Below are 26,136 nucleotides of genomic sequence, written 5' to 3'. Positions count from 1 at the left end.
GGAAGAAGAGGCAGAGGATAGCCATCAATAGCCGTCTTCTCCATGAATTTGTCCAATCTTTTAAAGCCATCCAAGTTGGTTGCCAGCACTGTATCCAGTGGGAAGGAATTCCATAGTTTAACTATATGCTGTACTTTATTTTAACTCTCTGGAATCCTTGCCAGAAGCAAAAATGGTAGCATAAGACTTGTCTCATTTCCTTGAAGGTAGGCGTCCCTCACAGCCCTTCAGCTGCATTTATAGAACAGTCACGGATGTCCAAACCGAGTTATCCATCCATCTAGCAATTGCTGCTATTTTATAAACATGGGGTTGCAGGCAGCAGAGAAGGGAGAGAGAGAGAAATGATTATCATGGCAACTGCTGAATAAGACAGGCTGCGTGTTCCAAATTGATGTTGGCTACATAATTTAATAGGTGAAATAATTGCCTCCGAGGAGCGAATAATGCTGTTCGCGTTTTTCCAGGTGGAAGGGTGCATCAAAGGGGAAAACACAAGCGCTCCCTTAGATACCTGCACAAAGGAAGAAGTTCATTGGACGATTCAGAGATGTAGTGGGCCAGTTGTGCTGCACTGCAAATCAAACCACGAAGGTAAGAGATGTCCTGTTGCTCAATGCAAACTTTCAGACAAGTGAGTATATTTATAGACAGCATACAGGGCCAGTACAATAGGCAGTCAAGGAAAAATCCCCAGCAACTGGGATGGTCTACAGTTCTTTCATCCACCCCTGCCAGTTCCCTCAATTGACAGTAAATGCTGGCAAAGCGGGTGTGTTAATGGAGACAAATATATTTTATGTCTTTGCCCTGAGAGCAAGGAATTGTGGCTGAGGGTTTTGAGAAACCAAATTAGGAGTCTCTTTGTTCCCACGGTGCCAGTGAAAATCTAAATTTGGTTTTTGGAGAGCTCAAGGTTTTTGAAGGGTTTGCTTTGCCGGCTGCCCTTGGCCAAGCTGGTGATCGCTAAAACAACAGACAGGGCGACAGACCAGGCTTTGCGAGGCTGGCGTCCTCTCCAACTGTTCCAGGGCTCATTTCACCCCCCTCGATCCTTCCTTCGCTTTGCTCCCAATTGAGTCGAGCTTTGTTTTTTGTTTTGTTTGAGATATAAATACATAGAATAGAGCGGTGCTATGACTTCCCTCGATCTGGGCATTATACTTCTGTTGATGCAGCCTAGAATAGCATGAGCTGTTTTTGCTGCTGCAGCACGTGATAGACTCATTGGTTAGAGCGTGGTGCAGATAACGCACACGCAAAAGCGTTATGCGCGCTTCTCACATGTGCAGGAGCACTCTATTGCATCACACTCATACGCAGAAGCGGCACTCTACTTATGCAAACGGCACCCCAGAACAGATCACGTTCATAAGTAGAGGTACCACTGTAGTTACAGAACATAGTGTGAGTTCATCCCTTATGGGGATTGAGCCCGTGTGCTGCTGGCTAAGAGCCAGCAGACAGCAAAATGCATTAAGAGAACAGCATCAAGAGAAGAAAATGCCATCAAGAGAAAGATGGCTGTGTGACTTGGCTCTTCTATGGAGTCAGCCAGGGCCATGCCCATCTCTCTGGTCACATGCAGGGGGAGGACGCTCCAGACCAGTGGAACAGGAAGTTATACTGGCTGGAGTAACATCCCCCTGCCTGTGTCCACTCTAGGGAAACAACGAATGTTGTATTTGACTGCTCCAATGGATTACATCCCACATCCATGGGTCTTGAGCTCCTTGATGTTCATATGCAAAAGCACCCGAGTCTGGATTCTATGCTGTGACCCCACTGAGTCAACAATCATTTGGGCCGGGAATTCAATGGGTGGCTTATACGCACAGACACCACAATTTGTGTGATCACAACCATCCTCTTTTCTTCTTTTCCCCTTTTGACCCACTGCCATTTAAACAAGATATTTTGAAGAGTTACAGAAATACCACACAGCTGTCACCCAAAGAATCGGAACATCGCAGCAGTGGGCGTATCGCAGAAAATGCTTTAAAATAGCTCAAAAATCAATTTTTTAAACTCCGCGGAAGATGTACTTGGCCTCTGCCAGTGCAGGGGGTCAGGGGAATTCAGAAAGTGGAATTTCTCCCCGGGAAAGTATCCTCCCTCTTTCTCTCCCCTCCCCTCCCAAACTCTCCCACTCCTCTCCTTTCATGTTTTCAAACATAAAAATGAATGTTAGACTTGGCAGGAGCAAAAAGCAAGAATCAGATTGTGCGAGGTGCCAATTAGAGTTAATTATGAAATGATTGAGCTGCACTTTACACCATGCACGTGCGCACAAAGAAGAAATCACAGCGCACTTTCAAAGATGTAAACCTTCCGTTTTGTTTTATTTTTTACTTCCACTGACAGCACTCACATGAATAGCTGCCAGAAAACGGGGTCACGGTACCTGTTCTTTATGAGAGGTTCTTTTTATATAAATGCTGCCTGCCAGCTGGAAAGATTTCTCCGTGCCTTCTAGCTGCTAGGTTCAAAGTGGGCAGCCTAATGAACGAGCCCGGAGCTCATTTGTGGAGTAACTGTTTGGTATGCAGCAGGTCTCGGGTTCAGTTCCCTCATCTCCGGCGTCAGGTGGCGGGGGGGGAGTTAAGATATTTGTTTGCCTGAGACACTAGAGAGCTGCTCCACTGTCAGGGACGAGCAGCATGCTTGCGGGTGTGCGCCGGGGGAAGCGGGGCTGGAGTCTGACTGGGAAGAAGGGGCCAGGGAGTTGTGCCAGCCAGGAGGCAAGCAGAGGAAGCTTCAGAGCTGGAGGGGGGCGCAGGAGGGGTCAAAAAAGAAGAGGAGGAAGAGGCTGGTCAGGCAAATGAAGGGCCAGGGGCTTCCCCACCCTCTCAACCAGAGTAGCTCAGTTGGTTAGAACATGGCGCTGATAACGCCAAGGTTGCAGGTTTATTTATTTATTTATTTTTAATATTTTTTTATTTCATTTTTCACAAAAAAGAACAAAAAAGCAAATTTTCACAAACATTACAAAAGAAAAAGAAAACAGACAAATAAAGAAGACAAAAAAATGAGATTTTAACATAAAAAAACTCACTTTCCAATTATAACCTTCAAAACCTTATTTTCCTTACTTCCACCCGCCTCCCGATCTTGTATTCTATGTAATAATTAGTTCAGCAAGCTCAATCTCCAAGGTTACAGGTTTAATCTCTATGGGAATGTTGTGGATACTACGAGAGGATATATTGATTAAATATTACCCTTCCTCATGCACGCTTGTGAGTCAGTAGCAGAGTACATTCCCCAGTATATAGCAGGAAGCTAGTTGGTAGGTTCGTTTGAATCTCTTTACTTAAGCAATCCAATCTGGCTTTGTCCAGAATGGGTTATTCCTGGTAATTTCCCCTTTAAAAATAATAAGACGTTTACTCACATTCAGTTCACAGTTGGTTCCCTGAAGGCAGGCTTAAGCTTGGAGTTACAGGACGGAGTTTGAGTTCATCCCATATGGGAATGAGCCCATGTGCTGCTGGCTGAGATTCTCGGGGGAGCCATTTTCTAATTTGCATATATATATATATATATATATATATAGTTTTTCAAATTACAGTTTTACAATCACATATCCAACATACAACATAAAAACAAGATTCCAAGGAATCTCCTGGACTTCCCTCCTCCCCTTTGTGGGTCCTATTGTCAGTCATTTCCTCCTGCATCTTTTTTAATAATCCAAATCTTTTACATCTCTATTAAATCCAAAATTCACCGTTAAACTACAAGTGTTATTCTTCCGGTCATTTTTGCCGTTTCGGCATAATCCATCAACTTAATCCGCCATTCTTCTCTGGTCGGGACTTTATCATCTTTCCATCTCTGGGCCAATAAAATCCCAGCAGCCTTGGTCACAAACATAAATAGTCTTTACTGCTCCATTTTCTGATTTGCTTCAGGCGGCAAAATGCCTTGGGCCAGCCTTGCTTGCAAGCGAGACAGTCAGCATCAGGTGTAGCCGAGCCATTTGACTAGGCTGAACCCAACTGGCAACTCCCCGCTGGGCCCGCATGGTCAGCTGAGCCCAGATCCTTCCTGCTGCAGGTTACCGGAAGCTGGTGTCCGAAATCGAGGAAGGCCTGGTCACTTCCGGAGACTCCTTCTACATCCGCCTCAACCTGAGCATCACCAGCCAGCTGGACTGCTGCTCCCTGTCTGTGAAATGTGACGAGATCCTGCACGTCCTGGACACCATGTATTATGGCAAGTGCGAGTGGCTTTGTGCCAGAGTTGACCCCTTCACGGACAAGGATTTAGAATCAGGGACCATCCCCAATTACAGCAGGTGAGCACAAATCCCGATTTTCGCACTCGGGGCCAGCACTGGGTTTGAGGTAGGGATGTGGGCAAAGTGTCCTCTGGTGTGGGGCTGGTTGATCTGGGGCAGAGAAGAGGAGGGGCAGATAGATGACCCCAGGATCTTGTGGGCTGGAAAGGCGTCTGCCTGGACTGGGAGAGCCTGAGGAAAGGGATGCTGGAGAGTGTTCCCTCTCATAAGAAAATAAGAATAGGCTGCTGGATCAGGCCAAGGGCTCATCCAGCATCCTCTTCTCACCATGGTCAACTAGATAGATGCCTGTGGGAAACCCACAAGTGTCAGGCTTCGGGGAATCAGCTTCCTCCCCCGTGGCAGTAGATAAGCAGAACAAAGGAAAAGGAGTCATCTTACCAGTTAGAAACTTTAATAATCACGGCAAGAGAACAAAGAACACATCTCATAGTCATGGGGGTGCTCCCAATTAAGGATTCCACCCCCTTTGGTCCCTATCAATCTATGTCACTTCTGCATCTCGTAATCTGAGTTTGTCCTCCCTGTGCTTTCTGTTCTATCACTTTCTGAGCCCTTCTCGACTTTGGGGAGAGCGGTGAAGGAAGGCTGTCTAGAGACTGTGAATCTGTTAAACCCTCTCCCTTCCAGTGTCTCTTCTCCTAGCTGTTCCCCATCCAGTATTTCCCAGCTTCTGCCTTCTGAACTATGTCCCTCTGCAAACCGCTGTTCCAAATCTATACTGTCTTCCTGCTCCTGGGAAGATTCAGGAGCAGGGGGAGGCTCCCACCATTCCTCCTCAGTGCAGCCCTCCTCAGCACGGCCCTGACACAAGCAGAATTCAAACCCAATAACACTCCCCCTTCCTGTGGCTTCCAGCAACTGGCCGTGAAAGCAGAGCAGAGCTGTCATTCCCAGCAGCCATCAATCACTCTCTCCTCCATTAAATCTGCCCAATCCTCTTTGAAAGCCATCCAGGCCGGTGACCATCGCTGCCTCCTGTGGAACTGAGTTCCATAGTTCAACTATGCACTGTGTGTTCTCTTCCCTCCACCCCTGTTTCATCCCTCCCTGCTGCACAAGCCATGGGCTCCCCTCCCATTCCTGGAGCTCTAGGGGCCCAGTTCCTGCTCAATCACTTTGTCCATTGCCCCACCAACTCCGCCTTGAGTTTTCAAAAGCCACATCCAGTCCCACCTATCCAGGGGATGTTGTTGCCCTGCTTTGTCTGTCCACGGTGACAACCCCTCTACCACCTGGCTTGCAGAGATGCCAACACAGACGGAGCAGATCCTGCCTTCCTGGAGAACTCTCAGGTGGCTTTGCCAGTCTAAGGACCAGAACTGCTTGCCATGCCAAGTTGTGCCAACCCCATTCGTTGCAAGGGTTGCAAGGGGCGTGTCGTTGCTGGATCAATATATTTGCTTGTGTAGCATCTGCTGGGCCTTTTAACTGCATTCTGGCTGTGTGAGCCAGTGTGGTGTAGTGGTTAGGAGCAGTGGACTTGTAATCTGGTGAACTGGGTTCACTTCCCTGCTCCTCCACATGCAGCTGCTGGGCTAGTCACACTCCTCTGAAGTCTCTCAGCCCCACTCACCTCACAGAGTGTTTGCTGTGGGGGAGGAAGGGAAAGAAGATTGTTAGCTACTTTGAGACTCCTTAAAAGGTAAAGGTAAAGGTACCCCTGCCCGTACGGGCCAGTCTTGACAGACTCTGGGGTTGTGCGCCCATCTCACTTAAGAGGCCAGGGGCCAGCGCTGTCCGGAGACACTTCCGGGTCACGTGGCCAGCGTGACATCGCTGCTCTGGTGAGCCAGAGCCGCACACGGAAACGCCGTTTACCTTCCCGCCGGTAAGCGGTCCCTATTTGTCTACTTGCACCCGGAGGTGCTTTCGAACTGCTAGGTTGGCAGGCGCTGGGACCGAGCAGCGGGAGCGCACCCCGCTGCAGGGATTCGAACCGCCGACCTTTCGATCGGCAAGCCCTAGGCGCTGAGGCTTTAACCCACAGCGCCACCTGCGTCCCATTTGAGACTCCTTAGGGTGGTGATAAAGCGGGATATCAAATCCAAACTACTAGTACTACTACTACTCCTCTTCTTCTTCTTCTTCTTTCTAAACAAGCATTTCCACAGAAGCTACAACTTTGAGTTCTGCATTGAGTGGTTGCTGGGACAGCCCCCATCTGATGTTGATGGCCCCACCCTGTCTTACCCTGTCTCACTACATGCCAAAGGGGGCTGGGAATGGGGCAATTTGATTTCCCACAATGCTCTGGAACACCCAACATGGTGTCACTCTGGGGCACTGGGAGAACTGAAGTGAAGGGCTTGGGGCCGTTTCCAAAGCTGGTGGGTCAGAGGAAGCCAGGGGCTGATAAGAGGGCTGTCCGCACTAGAGCAAGTGGAAGCAACACAGTGAAAATGGCTTGGCTGCCCCGATGGTGCAGTGGGTTAAGGGAGCTGTTCTATGCAGTAGCTGCTTCGAAGATTCCTGCAAAATTGCTTCCAGAGACAGCTATGCATTGTCATGGTGATGCCCTGATTTAAGGGTGATTTTTATTATTGATTTCTTTGCCTCTGTGCGTGCACGCATTTAAAAAAAATAAATACCTCTGCTTTCATTGCCTGCTTTTTATCCTCGATTCTGGCTTTTATTTACTGTGTTTTATAGACATGGTGTTTTCGGTATTTGTATTTGCAATTGCGGTTTGCTTAATATATCTTCGAGCTCGTTTGAGTTTTGCAAAAGGCTTTGGCTGCGAGCAATAAAAATCTTCTGAGAGGCCGGAGTCGTAGATCGCATTGTTTTCTTGCACAAGGTCCATTGTGCAACCCGTGATCACTCAAGTCTCTGCTGCCAGTCAGAGTGGCCAATGGAATGGGACTTGGAATGAGACAACTCTGTGTGTTTGCATTTGAAAATGCCATAAACAAGGAGTTAGGGATGGGATAAACATTTGACCGGGTTCGCATTTTAATGCAAAACCTACCTAATTCATGCTTCCCAAAGCAATACACAAACAGATACTTAGTTACCGTTTAAAATTTATGCACTTCTCTAAATTTTACAATGCGGTTATCCTGCCAGTTAATGAGTACAGTCTGTATATTATGTGAAAGTGAACACAAAAATATATCTATTAGTAAGAATTGACCATCCTGTTTCATTTTTGCCCTGTTTTGTCCATTCCTTCCACCTTTTCATGGATTTCTTGAAATAACGCATGAAAAGTTTGCATTTAACTTGCATGTGTTATTTTATGCATGCATAATTTTCAATGCACCTTTTCGCAAAATTCGCATTCTGTACACATTTTAACAGTAAAAGAATGTGTTTTCATGTGCACTTTCCGCTTGGCAAAACAGCATTGTGAAATCTGGGAAAGCACGTAATTCCATCAGGAGTTGCTTTCCAACCTGCCAACGAGTTCCAGACTGTCAATTTGGGTAAGCCCACTGCAAAAAGCAGACCGGCCAAATCCCTCCTCAATCCCTATATGTTAGTGACAATAATCTCAATGGTTTGCAGAGCGCAGCAGCTCCTCCTAGTGAAACTTCAGCGCCTGATGAATAGAGGTAACAAGGATGAGATTGACAGTTCGTACGGTACACTCCGAACCCCTCGGGTGAGTAGCTGATTCCACATCCACTTCAGCTTTAGAGTCTGAGCTGCCCTCTGCCACAGCCTCTTCCAGTTCACTAAACCCTATTCCCTCTCCTGCTGCTGACATGTCCTCCTCACAGTCTGATCCTTCTCCTCCTGGCCGCTCATCGTCACCCAACCACCAGTCCCCTGGCTCAGAGTCTTCTTCCTCTGGGGGTTCCCTAGGGGGTTTCCCCGGCTGCTGCCTCCCACCACTCCTGAACATCCAGCCAGTCAGCAGTTGCCATCCTGGAAATTCTTCAGATCAAGGGGATCTCATTATGATGACAGAAGTTTTGAACCCTGGGAGGGAGGGAGGAGAAGACCACTCTAGAACAGGGCCTCCAATCTGCAGCGTTCAATTCAGAATGGTACTATCAGTGCTTTTCCCCCCCTAAAAAATGTTTAAGGGTACTCTCATTTTCCTACTCATATTGAAATACTGCCCCTCAATGAGGCCAAACTTAGATTCACAAAATGTTTAGGGGTATGTGTACCCCCGTGTCCCCCCATAAAAAAGCACTGGGTACTATGGTCAATGGTATCGAAAACTGAGGAGAGATCTGTTGCTGGACTGCACCTCTCACAATTCCTGGTCCTTAGCTATGCTGGCTTGGACTGATAGGGTTTGGAGTCCAGCAAGTTCCCCACACTTGACCTGCATTCCAGGGGGGGTTGGCCTAGATGAGCCTCAGGGTCCCTTCCAACTCTACAATTCTACGATTCTAGGGCCTAGAACTGCCAACAAAGGTGCATTGAACAGGCTTGATGATTCTTTCTCCAATGTTTTTCTTTTCTACCAGAATACACTGCAGCCGGAAGAGGTTATGCCACCAAGTGACCCCAAAGCCAGCCCTCGCCTCTCTCGGGCCAGTTTCCTTTTGGGTCAAATCTTACAGGTAGAAAAGTAACTCTCCAAAAATCCCTTTTGTGCCATTTGGCACAAAAACATATGTTTTTAGCTTGCAAATGAAATAATAATAATAATAATAATAATAATAATAATAATAATAATAATAATAAAAAAACAGGGCTGCCTTCAGGCATTCTACAGGGCAGGCACCACCACCGAGAAGGCCCTCTGCCTGGTTCCCTGTAATCTCACTTCTCACAGGGAGGGAACCGCCAGAACGCCCTCGGAGCTGGACCTCAGTGTCCGGGCTGAACAAGGGGGGTGGAGACGCTCCTTCAGGTATACAGGACCAAGGCCGTTTAGGGCTTTAAAGGTCAGCACCAACACTTTGAATTGTTCTCGGAAACGTACTGGGAGCCGATGCAGGTCTCTCAGGACCAGTGTTATGTGTCCCGGCGGCCACTCCCAGTCACCAGTCTAGCTGCTGCATTCTGGATTAATGGCAGGTTCCGGGTCACCTTCAAAGGTAGCCCCACGTAGAGCACATTGCAGTAGTCCAAGCGGGAGATAACCATAGCATGCACCACTCTGGCGAGACAGTCCGCAGGCAGGTAGAGTCTCAGCCTGTGCACCAGATGGAGCTGGTAGACAGCTGCCCTGGACACAGAATTGACCTGCACCTCCATGGACAGCTGTGAGTCCAAAATGACTCCCAGGCTGCGCACCTGGTCCTTTAGAGGCACAGTTGCCCTATTCAGGACCAAAGCCTGCCTTTTTCACCGCAGTTCCCTTGGCTTATGGCTCATTTTTTGCAAGTCCCGTTTCCCCATTGTTGCCTACCGGAGAAATTCATGAGGCCGAGTTATGGGTGGGGGGTACCTCTTTTTAAATGGGAACAGAGGGTACTGCGCTCCCAAACCAATGACTCTGTCATGGGGATGCAAGTGCTTCCACTCCGTGCTTCCATCCTGGTTGTTCGACAAGCAACAAGTGGCCTGCCTTGGTGTCAGGAACAGAAATGCCAACAAAGCTTGCCTTGACAAGGGTCTCTCCTCTGCTCTCAGTTTGTCAGCAGGTCAGAGAACAAATATAAGCGCATGAACAGCAACGAGCGAGTCCGCATCGTCACTTCGAAAGACACGCGGGTCAGGACAGAGGGGCACCCGGTGACAAAGGCCCTGCTGGACAGATTTGAAGGTACCAAGTTATGCAGCAGAGGGGCTGGCATTCAATGGTGTACCTGGGAACTTGGCAGGAAGAGAACGCTACGAAGAGCAAAGTTGGTTTGGAGTGGTCAGGACAATGGCAACCAGGAAATCCTTATTGCATCCCTGCTGGCTAGTGAACACAGTGTTGCACCCGCCCCAGTTTCCAGGGGATCCTGTGCTTACCCAGGGTTTGGTTTCCTTGGAATGATGGGTAGTGGAGACTGTGGAGCCTTTAGGATACAGTGGTGCCTCGCAAGACGAAATTAATCCGTTCCGTGAGGCTCTTTGTATAGCGGTTTTTTTTTTTTTTTTAATAATATTTTTATTAAATTTTCACATTTTATAGAGACAAACATACACACACAAAGACAAAGACAACACGTATGAAATTTCATAACCTTACTTTCCTAACCCCAGTTCTTGACCTCCCCCCACCCCCCCTTCATACATCCTAGTTCAATTACATTAACTCAGCAAATTCAAATCTCTCATCCATTGCATATTATTACTATATCTATATATATATGTTTTTTCTTTTTCTTTTTTTTAAAAAAAAATCATTTACTTGGCCAGATTTTACTTATCCAATTTTCTTATAAAACATTAAAACCTTTTCTAAGGTCGTCTCGAGTTCCTTCCACGAATTTCCCTTTAATCTTAAAAATAGGTCATAATAATCAAACACAAAAGTCATAAAGATTTAAAAACAAGTTCTCCTTTCCCCCCCCCCAGCCCCGGTTTCTGTCCCTTCCAAATGTCCCCCCATCCATAACAACAGTTTTTAGCCTGGGTTCCTCACATCTGAGGCCTTTAAGTCCTTGTCAGTCTCTCTTTGCCGATCTTGTTGGTAACCCTCCTCATTGGTCCTCAGGTTTCGGGGAAATTTCAGCTCAGTCTCATCAGGATTTCTTCCATCCAAAGTACTTGACACCAGCTGCTGCAGAAGATCAACCAGTCCATACTCAAATAGGAAGCCCCAGTCATATTTCTTATTTCTTTTAAAATCAGGTATTCCAGATGTTCCAGGGGCTTCCTCCCTCCTCTTTCGCATCTTTCGCAGATTTGTAATCCAAGGGTCTTCTTCTTTGTATTCTAACAATGTAGGCTTGTGGTTGGTAGTCTCCATCTGTGCTAGCCCTTGCTCGCTCTCCCCCTGTTCCGAAGTTATCTCTTCTGATTCAGCTGCAGATTTTTCCCCAGTCAAATCCATTGTACCTTCAGCAGAGTCATTTATTTTAAAGTTCAAGGTTATGAGTTGTTTACTCATGACCGTGGTCTGCTCCTCCAGTTTTCCCACAAGAAAAAACATTCTTTCTAGCTCTGCCTGTAGTTTTCCAGCTGCAGCCATTGCAATGTTTCAATGTTTCCCCTAGGGGGATTCTAGTTACTTAGTAATCTTTTCCAATAGTCCTTTACTTTATTATTTCCCTACTTTGCTTCCAACCACTTTAGTTCAAATGTAACAAATTAAGTCCAAAAAGTGTTAAATAATAGAGTTTTTCACTTTCGCTGCCCGTTTGACAGCTCCTTTGACAGCTGTCAAACTCCTCGTTCCTTATTCTCCAGCTCACATAAAAGGACACCCCCGGGTCTGGGGGGGTTCAAACAAAAACTTCTAAAAAATCACTCTTACTCTCCAGCACACATCTTCTTCTGTCAAATTCATGCAAATCTTATCTTTTACAGAACACCAAGGAAAGAACTCTCCACCTTAGTTCTCCGATCTTTGCTTTAAATTTTCTGTAGGCAGGGGGGGTGCGGACTTCCCTTTAGCACATCCCCCGATCGTGCCGAATTCAAGGATAAGCTTTTTAGAGTCCAAATTCCAATCTACTCACGGATTAATTAGAGTCCGAATTTCAGGGAAGAAAGTCAGCGGTCTCCGGCCATGGCTCGCGGCTTCGCTCCACTGCAGTAGCGGTCTACTCACAGCACCACGCCACTCCCCGTACCCTCTCCGCAGCCTTTAAAAAGGCTCTTCGTGGGTCGGGGGGGGCGCTTTAGGTGCCCGCCGAGTCACCAGGTCCGCAGGCTTCCGCGCCTGCGGTTTCTAAGGGTCCCCGCGTCGCCGTCGCGGTGAGACCCGTTTGCAATGGAGCCGATTCCCTCCGGAGCTCGGAGGGAATCTGCCATTACTCGGATCGCGCTAACCCGGAAGTTTGTATAGCGGTTTTTTCGTCTTGCGAAGCAAGCCCATTGACAGCGAATTAGCGCTATTAGCGGTTTAGCGGCTTTTAGCGGATCAGCTGATAAGCGGCTTAGGGCTTAGGAAAAGGGGGGGAAAGGGGAAAAAAACCCTGCAGGAACTCACAAGACATTTTCATCTTGCGAAGCAAGCCCATAGGGAAATTCGTTTTGCGAAGCGCCTCCAAAACGGAAAACCCTTTCGTCTAGCGGGTTTTCCGTCTTGCGAGGCGTTCGTCTTGCGGGGCACCACTGTATTTGGTTTTATTTGCACATGAATAAGAGGGATGCGGGTGGAGCTGTAGTCTAAACCACAGAGCCTAGGGCTTGCCGATCAGAAGGTTGTGTTTCGAATCCCCGTGACGGGGTGAGCTCCCATTGCTCGGTCTCTGCTCCTGCCAACCTAGCAATTCGAAAGCACGTCAAAGTGCAAGTAGATAAATAGGTACCGCTCCGGCGGGAAGGTAAACAGTGTTTCTGTGTGCTGCTCTGGTTTGCCAGAAGCGGCTTAGTCATGCTGGCCACATGACCTGGAAGCTGTACGCTGGCTCCCTCGGCCAATAAAGCGAGATGAGCGCCGCAACCCCAGAGTCGGCCATGACTGGACCTAATGGTCAGGGGTCCCTTTACCTTTACCTTTTACCACCTGAGTATAGGATAGCGCAGGGTTTCCTAAACTTGGGTCTCCAGCTGTTTTTGGAGTACAACTCCCATCATCCCTAGCTGGCAGGACCAGCGGTCAGGGATGCTGGGAACTGTAATCCTAAAACAGCTGGACACCCAAGTTTGGGAAACCCTGGGATAGAGGGGCTCACAGCATCAACTCTCCAGCAAATCTTGCTCCCCTATTAGGATTCCAGCAAAGCCCAAACTTTGGGTCCAGCACAGAGCAGACATGTCTCTTTCTCTCCAGCTTCCAGCATACCAAGGCAGTGAAATCTAAAAGCACAGAAAACTACAGGGGCATTGGAGAAGTTTTATTATTGAACCCACATTCAAGATTTTCAGTAGCAAGGTGATAAGTGCTCTGTGGTGCACTTATCTATGGTGTTGAAACTTAGGGGTCTGGCTTTGGTTTCATTAAATGCTTAGAAACTGTGCAGAATATAGGTAATAACCAACACACTTTGATGTAACAAACTGTAATTTGAGCAAGATTTTAATTTTTTGCACCATATTTAACAAGCAGGGACTGTGCAAATCCATTATTTGACCTCTTCTGACACCCTGTTGCACATCTTGCACATTACACACTTGTTTTCTAGCCAGACTGGTAGCTTCTGTTGCACCCGTCACCACCTAGCCTTTTGTCTGGTGGATGCATTTCTCTGTGTTCTGACACCACCCTTCCCACTCTAGGACTTTTCATAGTGGTGCCCTGAGTGCGTTTCTGGAGTTTAAATGCTCCCCTCTCTCCCCAGAATTTGACTCGGTGAGCGAGATCAACAAGAGCTTCAGCCTGATCCCGTACAGCTCAGTGAGACCCATCCATTGTGACCGTCGACGCCCTGTCCTCTTCACACCCACAATGCTCTCCAAGACCTTCATCCAGAAGCTTCTCAACTCAGGAGGGGCCCTGGAGTTCAATCTATGCAAGCCAGGTAATCTCACCAGGGAGAGCATCTGCTGGGTGTGTTAAATGCCTACCTGTCAGGTGACAGAGGAAACAACCCCCACGGCAGGTTGCCAGGAATGGATAATACAAGGAAAGCCCTTACCATCTGCTTGGAATGCAGACTCTTGGAATAATGACATTGTCCCGAGTGACTCTCCACTCCCTTTTTCTCCCACTTCCTCATTCGTCATCTCTTCTATGGATGCTTCTGAGCCTTCTGCTCTACTACTTTCAAAGCTCTCCAGATTCTGGGAGAGGGGAGGTCTGGAAGGCTTTCTATAAAGACACGGTGTCCTTCAGCTGTTGCCCTCCTGCTGCTTCCTCTTCCTCCTCCTCTTCTCCCATTATTTCCCAGCTTTCCCCCTCATCTGCCTCTGAGCTGTGACCTCCCTTAAACCCCCGTTGTAATTCTGAACTGTCTTCTTCTCTGGAAGGGTCAGGCTGGGGAGGTGGTCTCCACCATTCCTCCTCTGCCCAGTCTCTTGCACTACCTAACCCAGGAATAGGCAAACTCAGCCCTCCAGATGTTTTGGGACTACAACTCCCATCATCCCTGATCACTGGTCCTGTTAGCTAGGGATGATGGGAGCTGTAGTTCCAAAACATCAGGAGGGCCAAGTTTCCCTATGCCTGACCTAACCTGTCAATACAGATCCACAACTTCCTTGCTTCAAACTAAACAAATGCAACATATTCTTTAGGCCATACTGAACAGAGTAGGGATTTCTTTCCAAGTAAATGTGCATAGGATCATGCCCTAATCATGATTAAGGGACGCACACTGGCACCAGTGGCCTTGAATAAAGATTGGACAAATTCATGGTGGGCGGCCATTACAGCTAAAGAGGGTACCCCACTCTAAGAAGCAAGAGACCTCTAGATCTGTTTTAACCCAACTGGTGCCCTCCAGAGTTTGGGACCTCAACTCCATCAGCTCCATGGCTGTGCTGCCTGGGGCTGATGGGAGTTGTAGTCCGATACATAGATATCACACAGAAGCTGGGAATATATAGTAGAAGTCAGCCATTGTCTGAAAGCAGTCTTTGTATAATTCCCAGAAGAATTTATTTGGCTGCTGCTGAGTTCTGGATTAGATTCACCTCCTTGGTATGCTCCAACAAGCAACACAATCCTTGGGTTGTCAGACCCTTTCCATGCATATCCATTTGTTGTATCTGTTGCAGATATTGCACACATTGTCAAAATACGGCCTTTCAAAGGTGTCTGACACTGCAAGGTGGGCTGGCAATCACACAGGCGCCAGCTATTCTCCTGTCCTGGCAGTCCCTGTGCATTTTCTTGAAACAGATCATGCTCAGGTTCAGCAGATTTAACTAGCTGGTGGATAAACACACAGCCAACTATGTCCTCTGCCAGCTAAAGCCCTGGAGTTGTAAATCTGAGGATAATAACAAGAGCAAATCATTATCCTGTACCTTTTATATGCTGTGTCCTATTTATCTCAGTACTTTAGGGTTTCTCAAGCATTGACTGTGGCTCAGTTTGGATTAAAGTCAAGTTTCAGACGTAGGAATGAGGCAAGTTGGATGTGCAAAGCCTCCATCTCATCATAAGGGCTTGTGTGGTGCACCAGATGAAATGGTGGTCTTAGATGTGGGGATCTTTGATCTACATCCCCCCGACTCATCTGTGAAGTCAACTGGATGACTTTTAAAAGCCACTCAACCTAACCTACCTGAAAGGGTTTTTAAGAAGCTGAATGGGCTCCTCTTGACTATTGCACAGGGGAAACAAACCACAATTCCTGTCTTTGTTATCATTCTCTTCTCTTTCCTACTAAAACAAGTTCTGAAAAAGTGTGGCAAGGGTCTGCCCCTTCTGAGTGTTCCCTCCAGTTTATCAAGGAGTAGGGGAAGTGTTTTGAGGTCTTACGAAAGCAAAACGCTCTTTATTTGCCATCTTTATTTGGCATCTGAAAGTGACCTGGTTTTGGTGATGTCTGTCCGTTAGCCGCCGTTGTTTGATGATGGCGAGGATCCTCCAAACCATGATTGGAGATCTTCCATGCTTACTAAAAAGTTTGTCTTCGTCTGCCTTCTTTTCCAGATATCATAACAAAAGAAGAATTCTGTAGGAGGCAAAAGACAGAAACAATCATCTATTCCCGCGAGAAGAATCCTCACACGCATGAATGCATTTTTACTGCAAATATTGAAGCGGTCGCTGCCAAGGTAATTGGGGTAGTCCTGGGTCACCCTTCCCCAATGTACTTTGGCCTGACCCTGGAGCGAGGAACCCTTTTTTTTAATGCCAAGGTCCACGTCCCTTGGGGGGGGGGGCATCCTGTGAAATTGAATGTTGCAAGATTCAACTGAGATTTTTAAAAAGTATTTTTACATGCAGCACAGAGTTAAACTTTGGAACTCCCTGCCACCAACTTGGGTGGCATTAAAAGAGGATTGGACAAATTCATGGAGGAGAGGGCTGTCAATGGCTACTAACCCTGTTGGCTCAAGGCGGAGTTGGTGGGGCGATGGACAAAGTGATTGAGCTGGAACTGGGTCCCCAGAGCTCCAGGAATGGAAGGGGGAGTCCATGGCTTGTGCAGCAGGGACGGGTGGAGGGATGAAACATGGGTGGAGGGAAGGGAACACGCAGTGCATAGTCGAACTATGGAACTCACTTCCACAGGAGGCAGTGATGGTCACCAGTCTGGATGGCTTTCAAAGACGATTGGGCAGATTAATGGAAGAGAGAGCAATTGATGGCTGCTAGGAATGACGGCTCTGCTCTGCTTCCATAGTCAGAGGCAGTGATGTTTCTGAATACCATGGGAAGGGAGAGTGTTGCTCTTGTGTTTGGGTCCTGCTTGTGTGTTTCCCATAATGGGCAAATGGGCATCTGGTTGGCCACTGTGAGAACAAGATGCTGGGCTGATCTCGCAGGCTCTTCTTTTGTTCTCCCCAGCTGTTTTTTAACTCCCATTAGCATCTGCATAGGAGTTACCATCCAAAACAGCTGGAGGGACCCTACACCAGAGAAGGCAGGCCTACGTTGTTGGGAAATGCAGAGCATATGCCTTTTCTGTAAAGCTGAAGGTCTTGTGGTGGGGTCTCCCAAACCGTGAGCCATTCCCAGCGCAGTGCTATTGGGTTCTGTTTCTTTTGGGAAAGGAAGGACAGGAGCACTTAAGGTATCTTTGTAAGGGTGTGTGTGTGTGTGTGTGTGTGTGTGTGTGTGTGTGTGTGTGTAGCATTAAGGGTGGGATACAAGCAATCCTGCAAAGCAGGAGAACGTTGAATATCTTCTCTCTCCAAGCAGCCTCACCCTCCTCCCCAATTTCACCCGTCTCTGGTTACAAATGTGCAGGTCTTTATCACATACACAGCCCAACAAGACAATGACAAAAATCCACCAACAGCATGCAAATCAATATGGCTGACCTAATCCAAAACACCCACCCACCCCACTCACACATGAAAACAAAGACCACCACAGCCAACCACAAATGAACAGCCACACCCTAGGCCAACCCCAACCTCTCTCACCACCAAAGGAACACAAGTGAACAGCAAAGAAGCTGTACAAGCAACGCTGACACCAAACCCCACATATAGTAAGTAAAATAGAAACATCGCCACCCGACCCCACCCCCACCCATCTTTCCCCCCTCCACCTCTATCCCACTATTCTTCCTAATGTCTCAACAAATGAAACCAATTTGTAAAAAAAAAAAAAAAAGTGTTACATGGGGAAAAAATACGAGAGAGAGACATTGCACATGCCTTTGTAAATCAAGAAAATATTTAATAAAAATACATTAGAAAAAGAAAAAGAAATGCGCAGGTGCCCCAGTTCTCTCTGTGTTTTCTGAATCTGCCAACAGCCTTTTGCACATACACACACATTTTCCACCCTCCCACCAACTAGAGGTTTTCACCTTTCCCAAACACTCTAATAGAAGGGTCACCAACTTGTTTAGGCCTGTGAGCACATGGAGCATGGCAGGGGCGCTACCCACACTGATCAGGGTCTCACTCCCCCAGATCACCCCTGCCCAAGAAGAAAAAGGGCGTGCGCACACTCACAGTTCATTTTCCCAAGGGATCTGTGCATAAGTCAGGTCCAATAGAATTCATCTGAGCACTGGAAAGAATACAGAGCTGAAAGAGGAAGGGGGAACTTCCTCCTTTACACTGTATGCCAGGGGTAGGCAACCTAAGTTCCGCGGGCCGGATCTGGCCCAATCACTTTCTGAATCCGGCCCACGGATGGTCCGGGATTCAGCATGTTTTTACACAAGTAGAATGTGTCCTTTTATTTAAAGTGCATCTCTGGGTTATGTGTAGGACATAGGAATTGGTTCATTTTCCCCCCAAAATATAATCCGGCCCACCACATGGTCTCAGGGACAAGGGACCAGCCCACGGCAGAAAAAGGTTGCTGACCCCTGCTATACGCTTTTCAAGGAGGGGAGAGAGTAACCACATCATAACCAAGGAGGTGGGCTCAGAGACTTCAGGGGCACCAGCGAAAGACCTCAAGGGCACCATGGTGCCCACGGGCCCCACATTGGTGAGCCCCCACTGTAATAGGTGTCCCGGGAGAGGGAGAGATAACAGAGGAGCTGTCCAACAGAGAGTAGAGGTGTTGCTTCAGCACTGCTTAGACTTCAAGGGAGCCGCTTATAATAGTTGGTAATGCTGTCTCACCCCTTCCTGGCCTGTCCTCAGGGCCACGATCCAGAGAACTTGAGGAATCAGGCATCTCCCTTGTGTGTAGGGCTCCAGAGACTTGTCCTCATGCTGCTGAAGAAGCATTTTGTACCTGCCTACTCTGAGTTTTCATTTGGACACCCCAACACTTCTGCCCCAGGAGGCAACCCTGGTTGACTGGGAGAAAGTCACAAGCAGGGGGAGGAGCCCAGTTAGGGGGTCATTTTTTCTTCCAAGCCTTACTCCATCCTCCCTCTGAGGAAGCTGGGTGGAATGGCTACTGAGAATTTTAGGCATGTATTTTTCCAGGGCAATACTGGGCATGCTTAACGGAACTGCTCCCCAACTGGGGTGAGAGTGGAAGAACGCTTACCAGCTGTCCCTTTCGTATAAAAGTCAGCTGTCATCGTTTTCTCCCTCAGTTTCAGCTGCTGAACAGGTTGTAACTATTCTCCAGAGACAAAGAAGAGCATCAGGTTTAAAAAAAAAAAAAACCCAAAAAAATAAATAAAAGAGGAATAATTACTGAAAATATGTATGACAGCAGACATTGCCATATGACTAAATAAACCACATGCAGTGCTAATCACAAATCAGGATAAACTCTTAGACCATGAAACAATTTATCAGGCCCTGTGCTCTCTCGCTCCCTTCCCAACCACCTCAAACTCCCACAGAATTTTGGGCACTGTCTCTTTTCAGAATCTCACAGACTAGATAACCCTATTCTTGTTTAAAACTGTTTTTCATATTTTATTTTTTAATTGCCGTAACCCACCTTAAAGTGAAGGGCAGGTAAGAAATAAATAAATAATAATAATAATAATAGAATTGGGGCCTGCAACAGAATGTTGCAGCATAGCACTCCTGTGCAACGTTCCAGCCAGTTAGCCACACCACCTTCCAGAATACTCCATTCCACTCCCACCCCAGTTGGGGAGCATGCTCACTAAGCATGCCCAGTTCCTGTTGGATCCTCCCCCTTAGGGGAAGAATGTTGTACTTCTGCCAATCTTGAGTTTCCTCCAAACCTGCTGCTTCTCTCTTCTTTTGCCTTGGTGGTGCCCTTTTGTCCACATAAATACATGCTCATAGTTCACTATTTGCAGATACATATACTAGACTAGAAGCTTCACCCCACCGCATTAACCTCCTAGTGCTTAATATTCTATTGTATGAAGGTACTTGACACAAAACTCGGCCATTGTTCCCTGTCAGTTTCCTCCGTCCCTGCTTTACCCAACCTTCGGCAGCTGTTTTAAACCACCACTTTCCGCCAGTCGGTCTCCCTCCCCTCCCACACCCATGCCATCACTACTGGTGTTGTGCAACCTGTCTTCTCTTTTGCTCTTCTACCTCACCCTGATGTTGCTCTAGAAATCTTCCAGTGGGGTTTGCGCTCTGACTTCTTGCACATCTAGGACTGTGATGCATCAATACAAATCTTTCAATGGAGGCTGTGTGATGACAGCCTTACGTTTTTATGTATATAAGAAGATACATAGAATGGTGTGGGATCCTTCTCTTATTCTCCTTTCTGTCACTCTCTTCCTAGTTTGATAATGTACTTTTCTTCACAATTAATCTTTTCTCTTGCCATTCTTCGTCTTTTTCCCCCATTATCAGCTCTCCCTTCTCTCTTTCACTCTTCCTCCACTTTTTTTTCCAGTCCTTTGTTTCGTGATCTGCCTTGACACAGCCAAGCACCCTTTAGTTCTCAAATTCACTTTTAGGTTTCATTCACTGGGTTCATGCACCGATATGGAAAGGATGGGAACCTGTTAAAGAGAGAGAGAGCTACACACACACACACACACACACACACACACAAAAGGAGGATCTGAGCTGCAGAAAGACAATGATGTTTAGAACAAAGATTATAATGTCAAACCCAAACAGATGGCATGAAATGCCGGATGCTTGTTACGCAGCAGGGAACAAACAGCCAGACGAGAGTAGTGGAGGGTTTTTCTCTTTCTTTTGAGAAGTAATTACAGAACATGTTGCAACTGAGCAAACAAAGTTCAATTATGTCGGTACGTTTGGTACATGCTACCTTCATTTTGACATAATCCCCGCCTTCAGATCAGTTAATTCTCTTTTGGAAAGGGGGCCTTTGCAGCAAGTTATCCCGTGGTGAGAGAAAGGATGGGTTTTGTCGATGGACTGCCAAAATCTTTAGTGGTGCAGCATCATCCAAGTAACATGGTGATTTATGGAGGGTTGGGGCCAGGGGTTGGGGTGAGCCACAGAACTGGCACCAGCCATAGATTGAGAACTTCAGAACAGCCTGCTAGATCAGTCCAGAGGTCCATCTCGTTCTCGGAGTGGCTGAACAGTCAGCTATTGTGAGAAACCAACACACAGGATTTGAGCACATGAGCAACTCTCCCCTCCTGTGGTTTCATGGGTCCCCACAATGGCCTTGTAGTAAAGTTGAGTTTGGCAAGATGTGGCTGTGTGAGGGTGGTGGGGGTACCAGGCCTAAGGAGACGCAAAGCAAGATGGGCAGAGTCATTTAAGAGAGCAGAGCTGGAAGAGCGAACGTTGTAGGCAGAAATATCCGGGCTAAAGGACAAGAGGGGCAAGTCCTTGGACAACTTCAAAGGGAAGGTTGACGCACAAAGCCATTTGATCAGTGGGACGTGATTGGCCTGACCTGTTGGAGATTGTGTGCTTACAAGCCCCAAGATGTGCATACCAAAGTCTTTTTCCTGACTTCCTGTTTACAGAACAAACATTGCCTGCTTGAAGCTGGGATCGGCTGCACAAAGGATTTAATCAAAGCCAGGATATATCCTATTGTTCTCTTTATTAAAGTCTCGGAAAAAAATATCAAGAAGTTCAGGTATGGCGCAATTCAATACCACATTCACAACACACATGGCTCCACTTTCACGCCACCTGTTTAAAGCAATATCCTACCACTTGAAACTGTCGTGGGTTCCCCCAGAGGCTTCTGGGAGTACTTTGATAAAGGCGCCGAGAGCTGTTTGGATAACCCACAAGTTCCCTCCCAGAGCTGCAAGTCTCAGAGTGGTTTAACAGTCAATCCTTCTTCACAGAGAACTCTGGGAAGTGTGCCCAAAACTGAGTGTAAAAAAAAAAATGCATGATACAAACCGCATTGCATTCGGGGAAGTTGGATTGCAGAATTGTGTCGTGCAAAATTCACATGAAAGTACTGGCGAATTTTCATGAGGATTTTTTTTTTTTAATTGAAACTGTGGGGAACGGAACTTAAACTTGGAAAAATGAGAAGCTAAAAGAAACCAAAACTGACATATTTTCCCACTCTTAAGTGTCATACAGGTGCATTCATGAAAGAATCAGGCCTATACGCTTCCTAGTACTTTGCTTTTTTGTGGGGGAGGGGCTTGGCTCAGGAGTGCAAAAATGAGTTGGGGGATTTGTTCGAACGGAAGGGAAAAGAGGCTGTGTGCACATACATACGTATTAAATGCATATCCCCTTTGGTTTCCTTGCATGAAACAGGAAGCTGCTCCCAAACCCATTGGTTGAGGACGAATTATTACGGACCTGCCGCCAGAATGAAAAAGAACTGGAGGGTTTGCCGTGCCTTTACTCCTCTTTGGAGGCCGATGCCTGGAGCAGCATTGAGGACCTCCTGCGGATCATCAAGGAGAAGGTTTGGGAAGAACAGCAGAAGACCATCTGGATCGACGAGGATCAGTTGTGAAGCCCAACAGGGGGTGCGGACAACGAGGAACTAGCTGGTCGTTTCAAAGAGCTGCGCTGGAGGCTCTGAGATACCTCTGATGTAGAGCCCTGGTTCCATCCATAGCAGTGGCAGGGACTCTCGACAACTGGCAGAAGGTGGAGCATGAGAGAGGAATCAAAGGCTCTGAGCGCACAGCAACGGGCATCCCAGATGCCTCTTTAGGATTTCGACCAGGATTGTGTCGCTCAGAGGAGTTGACACTTGCCTCTTCCAGAACAGCCGTGAGTGAAGGATGGAGATCTCAAAGAGAAGCTCAAAGCTTCTTGTTGCAGTTCTCAACATGGGAGACACACTAAGAGGGCTTCCGCAGTTGCTGGGGAGAACTGGCCGCACCCTGCGCCACCTCCCTGCACTGACATAGTCTCTTCGGAGAGACCCCACATGCCGACCACAAATGAATGTATTCCACAGAAGAGGTTTCGGGCTGCTCAGCGCTTCTATTTCACTACAAAATGCATAACCAGTTTCATGCCAGGTTGCCACAACTTCCACCAAAGAACTTAAAATTCTTAGATCCCCAACTTCCTACGCCTTCCCTTCTGCCCCCCATGGCATCACAACGTCCAGAGTTTGCCCAGGTTTGGGAAAGGCTGTTTTGTGCTACTGCGTGGAATACAGTGGTACCTCAGGTTACAGATGCTTCAGGTTACAGACTCTGCTAACCCAGAAATAGTACCTCTGGTTAAGAACTTTGCTTCAGGATGAGAACAGAAATCGTGTGGCGGCAGCGGGAGGCCCCCTTAGCTAAAGTGGTACCTCAGGTTAAAAACAGTTTCAGGTTAAGAACGGACGTCCAGAACGAATTAAGTTCTTAACCTGAGGTACCACTGTACTCTGCATTTTTCAGTTTTCAGATAGAAGAGTCATCAATCTTGGAAAAGCAGAAATATTTCACATACTTCATCTCTGCAAACATTCACATTTCCCCCCCCCCCAACCCTGTTCTGCATCATGGCTCCCCACAGCAGGGGCTGCTGCAGCTTTGGCAGAGTTCTCCCGCCCACCCCCCAGCTCCGACGGTGACTCCCGCCTCCTCTATAGATTAATATTATGTGTGATGCCACCCAGTGAGCATTCCACCCCCGTGATCCCACCCAGTGAGGGATCAAGAAGTGCAAGATGGCTACATCTCGGCATAGCCAATCAGCTGCGACTGTGTGATGACATCGCCAAGGTCATAGAATCATAGAATCATAGAATCATAGAATCATAGAGTTGGAAGAGACCACAAGGGCCATTCGAGTCCAACCCCCTGCCAAGCAGGAAACACCACCAGAGCACTCCTGACCAGTGGCGTAGCGTGGGGGTGCAGGGGGGGCTGGCCGCACCGGGCGCAACATCTGGGGGTTAGGGGGCGCAAATCCACGGGTTAGGGGGTGCAAATTACTTGCCTTGCCCGGATGCTGACAACCCACGCTACGCCACTGCTCCTGACATATGGTTGTCAAGCCTCTGCTTAAAGACCTCCAAAGAAGGAGACTCCACCACACTCCTTGGCAGCAAATTCCACTGTCGAACAGCTCTTACTGTCAGAAAGTTCTTCCTAATGTTTAGGTGGAATCTTCTTTCTTGTAGTTTGGAACCATTGCTCCGTGTCCGCTTCTCTGGAGCAGCAGAAAACAACCTTTCTCCCTCCACAGAGAGCAGGGCAGCGCAAATGAATAGATGGATGTATCCCCAAGGAGCGTCGCAAGCTTGCTGCAAAGGGGAAGGCCTTTCTCAGCACTGCCAAAAACATTGACGGGAAACGGCGAGTCTTTTAGCCGGAGCTCTCCTGTTTAAACCAGCTGAAGTCCATAGTGCAGATATGCCAGGCACAGGCAGACTCAGCCCTCCAGGTGTTTTGGGACTGCAACTCCCATCATCCCTGACCACTGGTCCTGTTAGCTAGGGATGATGGGAGTTGTAGTCCCAAAACATCTGCCGGGCCGAGTTTGTCTATGCCTGAGATATGCCTTTTGCCTTATGTCACATTCACACCTGACATAGCAAGTGCTATGATTCCGCTTTAAACGGTCATGGCGTGCCCCAAGGAATTCTGGGAGCTGTAATTCGCGATTGATGCTGAGAGTTGATGGGAGATCGCCTATTCCCCTAAAAGAACTACATTTCTCAGAGCAGTGTAACAAGAAAGTCTGGGAATTGTGGTTCCGGAAGGAGAAGAGGGGTCTCCTACTAACTCTCAGCACCCATAGGAAATGACAGCTCCCAGGATTCTTTGGTGGGAGCCATGAATGCTTAAAGTGATATCACAGTGCTTTGGCCTTAGAAACCTTGGTTGTCTGTAGTATAAACAGAACGGTCCGCCAGGCCCTCCAGCCATGCGCTTCTATGTGCCTGTGTACCTCAATGGGCTAAAATAAATTAAGGTTGCACAGCTGCGCCTGGCAGATTGTGCCCTCCGCGTTCAGTCACCGTGCACTCTCCTCGTCCAGTCCTTTGAAGAATACAGATTGCCACGGGCTTTGGAGCTGGCAGCTAGAACAATTCCCCCACTTTAAAAAATCTTAAATTAAGCAGTGAGTTTTTCCACATGCCCATAGCAAGCTGCCTTGTCACTTGGCATATTTTCTTCTATATAAACATTTATGAGCACATAAAAATAACAGGCTCTTTCGTTCTTTCTGTCTCTGTCTCTCTCTTTTAATAAATTGCACCATTGGAAATGCTGCGGTTTTTAGTCCTTTCGCTGATTGCAACAGGCTGTGAGCCGAGAGGGAAGGATGCAAGGAACTCCAAAATAACTCAAATGTGGTTTTGGTAAAGTTGGTACCTGCACTGAAGAGGAAGGAAACCTCGAAGGTTATTTATAAATGTATAACTCGTTAGAGCGTAGTGCTGGTTAGAGCGTGATAACGCCAAGGTTGCAGGTTTGAGTCCCGTATGGGACAGCTGCATATTCCTGCATTGCAAGAAGTAGGACTAGATGATCCTTAAGGTCTCTTCCAGCTCTACAATTCAGGGTTGTGTGTGTGTGTGTGTGTGTGTGTGTGTGTGAGAGAGAGAGAGAGAGAGAGAGAGAGAGAGAGAGAGAGAGATACAGTCATACCTCTTGTTGTGTTTGCTTCAGGTTAAATTTTTTCAGCTTGCGTCCCGCGGCGATCTGAAAGTACCAGAAAGGGTTACTGTTAAGTTGTGCCGTCTTTGAGTGCCACCTGGTACGAGCGAGGTCCAGTGACTCCCACTACTGTGGCTGGCACCCAAGGAATGTCCCCCACATAGTTCCGGGCAAAGACCTGGTTTCCTGGGACAAATGACCGTGGCGCGTTGGCACAACCTGGGGGTTCAGCCACGGCAAAGTCCGGGTGTAGCCGGTCGAGCGGTGACCTGAGGCGGCGGCCCATAAGCAGTTCAGCAGGACTCCTCCCTGTGGCCGCATGAGGGGTGATGTGTTGCACGAACAAGTATTCGGCGACCCGCTCATGCCAGTCTCCCCGGTCCAGGCGCGCCAGTGCCTCTTTTGCCGAGCGCACCATTCTTTCCGCTTGCCCGTTGCTGGATGGATGGAAGGGTGCCGTTAGGGCATGGCGGATGCCCAGTCCCAAAAGATACCGCTCAAACGTGCCTGACGTGAACTGCGGTCCGTTGTCAGAGACAAGGACATCAGGACACCCATGCGTTGCAAACAGGCCTCGCAGCACCCGGATGACAGCTTCGGTAGTGGTGGAGGGCATCAGGGCGACCTCCAGCCATTTGGAATAGGCGTCCACCACTACCATAAAGGTCCGGCTGTGAAAGGGGCCAGCGAGATCGATGTGCACCCTCGACCAGGGTGTCTTTGGCGTTTCCCAGGTGTGTCCCTTAGCTGCCGGTGGTGCAGGCCTCGACTCTTGGCACGCTTGACAGGCGGACACCCAGGCAGTGATGGCATCGTCCATATTAGGCCACCAGACGTAACACCGAGCCAACGCCTTCATTTTGACAATTCCTG

The 26,136-nt window shown here is 47.8% G+C and overlaps 1 protein-coding gene and 1 long non-coding RNA gene across 3 annotated transcripts in view; one reads left to right on the top strand and one right to left on the bottom strand.

Moving 5' to 3' along the window:
- Positions 1–23,376, top strand: part of CARD11 (caspase recruitment domain family member 11) — a 101,780-nt gene extending 78,404 nt beyond the window's left edge. For both annotated transcript variants that reach the window (XM_079953690.1, XM_079953689.1), the window contains exons 16-24: positions 468–594; positions 4,060–4,300; positions 7,814–7,910; positions 8,731–8,826; positions 9,845–9,977; positions 13,594–13,773; positions 15,855–15,979; positions 21,196–21,311; positions 21,959–23,376. In XM_079953690.1, coding sequence (XP_079809816.1) covers positions 468–594; positions 4,060–4,300; positions 7,814–7,910; positions 8,731–8,826; positions 9,845–9,977; positions 13,594–13,773; positions 15,855–15,979; positions 21,196–21,311; positions 21,959–22,163 — 1,320 coding nt within the window. In that variant the 3' untranslated portion in view covers positions 22,164–23,376. The remainder of the gene's footprint in view (positions 1–467; positions 595–4,059; positions 4,301–7,813; positions 7,911–8,730; positions 8,827–9,844; positions 9,978–13,593; positions 13,774–15,854; positions 15,980–21,195; positions 21,312–21,958) is intronic.
- LOC307203346 lies at positions 14,863–19,200 on the bottom strand. Its single transcript, XR_013833167.1, has 3 exons — positions 18,837–19,200; positions 17,837–17,911; positions 14,863–15,876 (listed from the first exon to the last, which is right to left on the bottom strand). It is a non-coding gene; the product is annotated as an uncharacterized lncRNA (long non-coding RNA).
- Positions 23,377–26,136: the final 2,760 nt, after the last annotated feature.

The sequence above is a fragment of the Podarcis cretensis genome (genome assembly GCF_951804945.1).
Source record: "Podarcis cretensis genome assembly, chromosome: 14".
In the NCBI taxonomy this organism is placed as follows: domain Eukaryota; kingdom Metazoa; phylum Chordata; class Lepidosauria; order Squamata; family Lacertidae; genus Podarcis; species Podarcis cretensis.
This window is presented reverse-complemented; position numbering and strand designations above follow the sequence as displayed.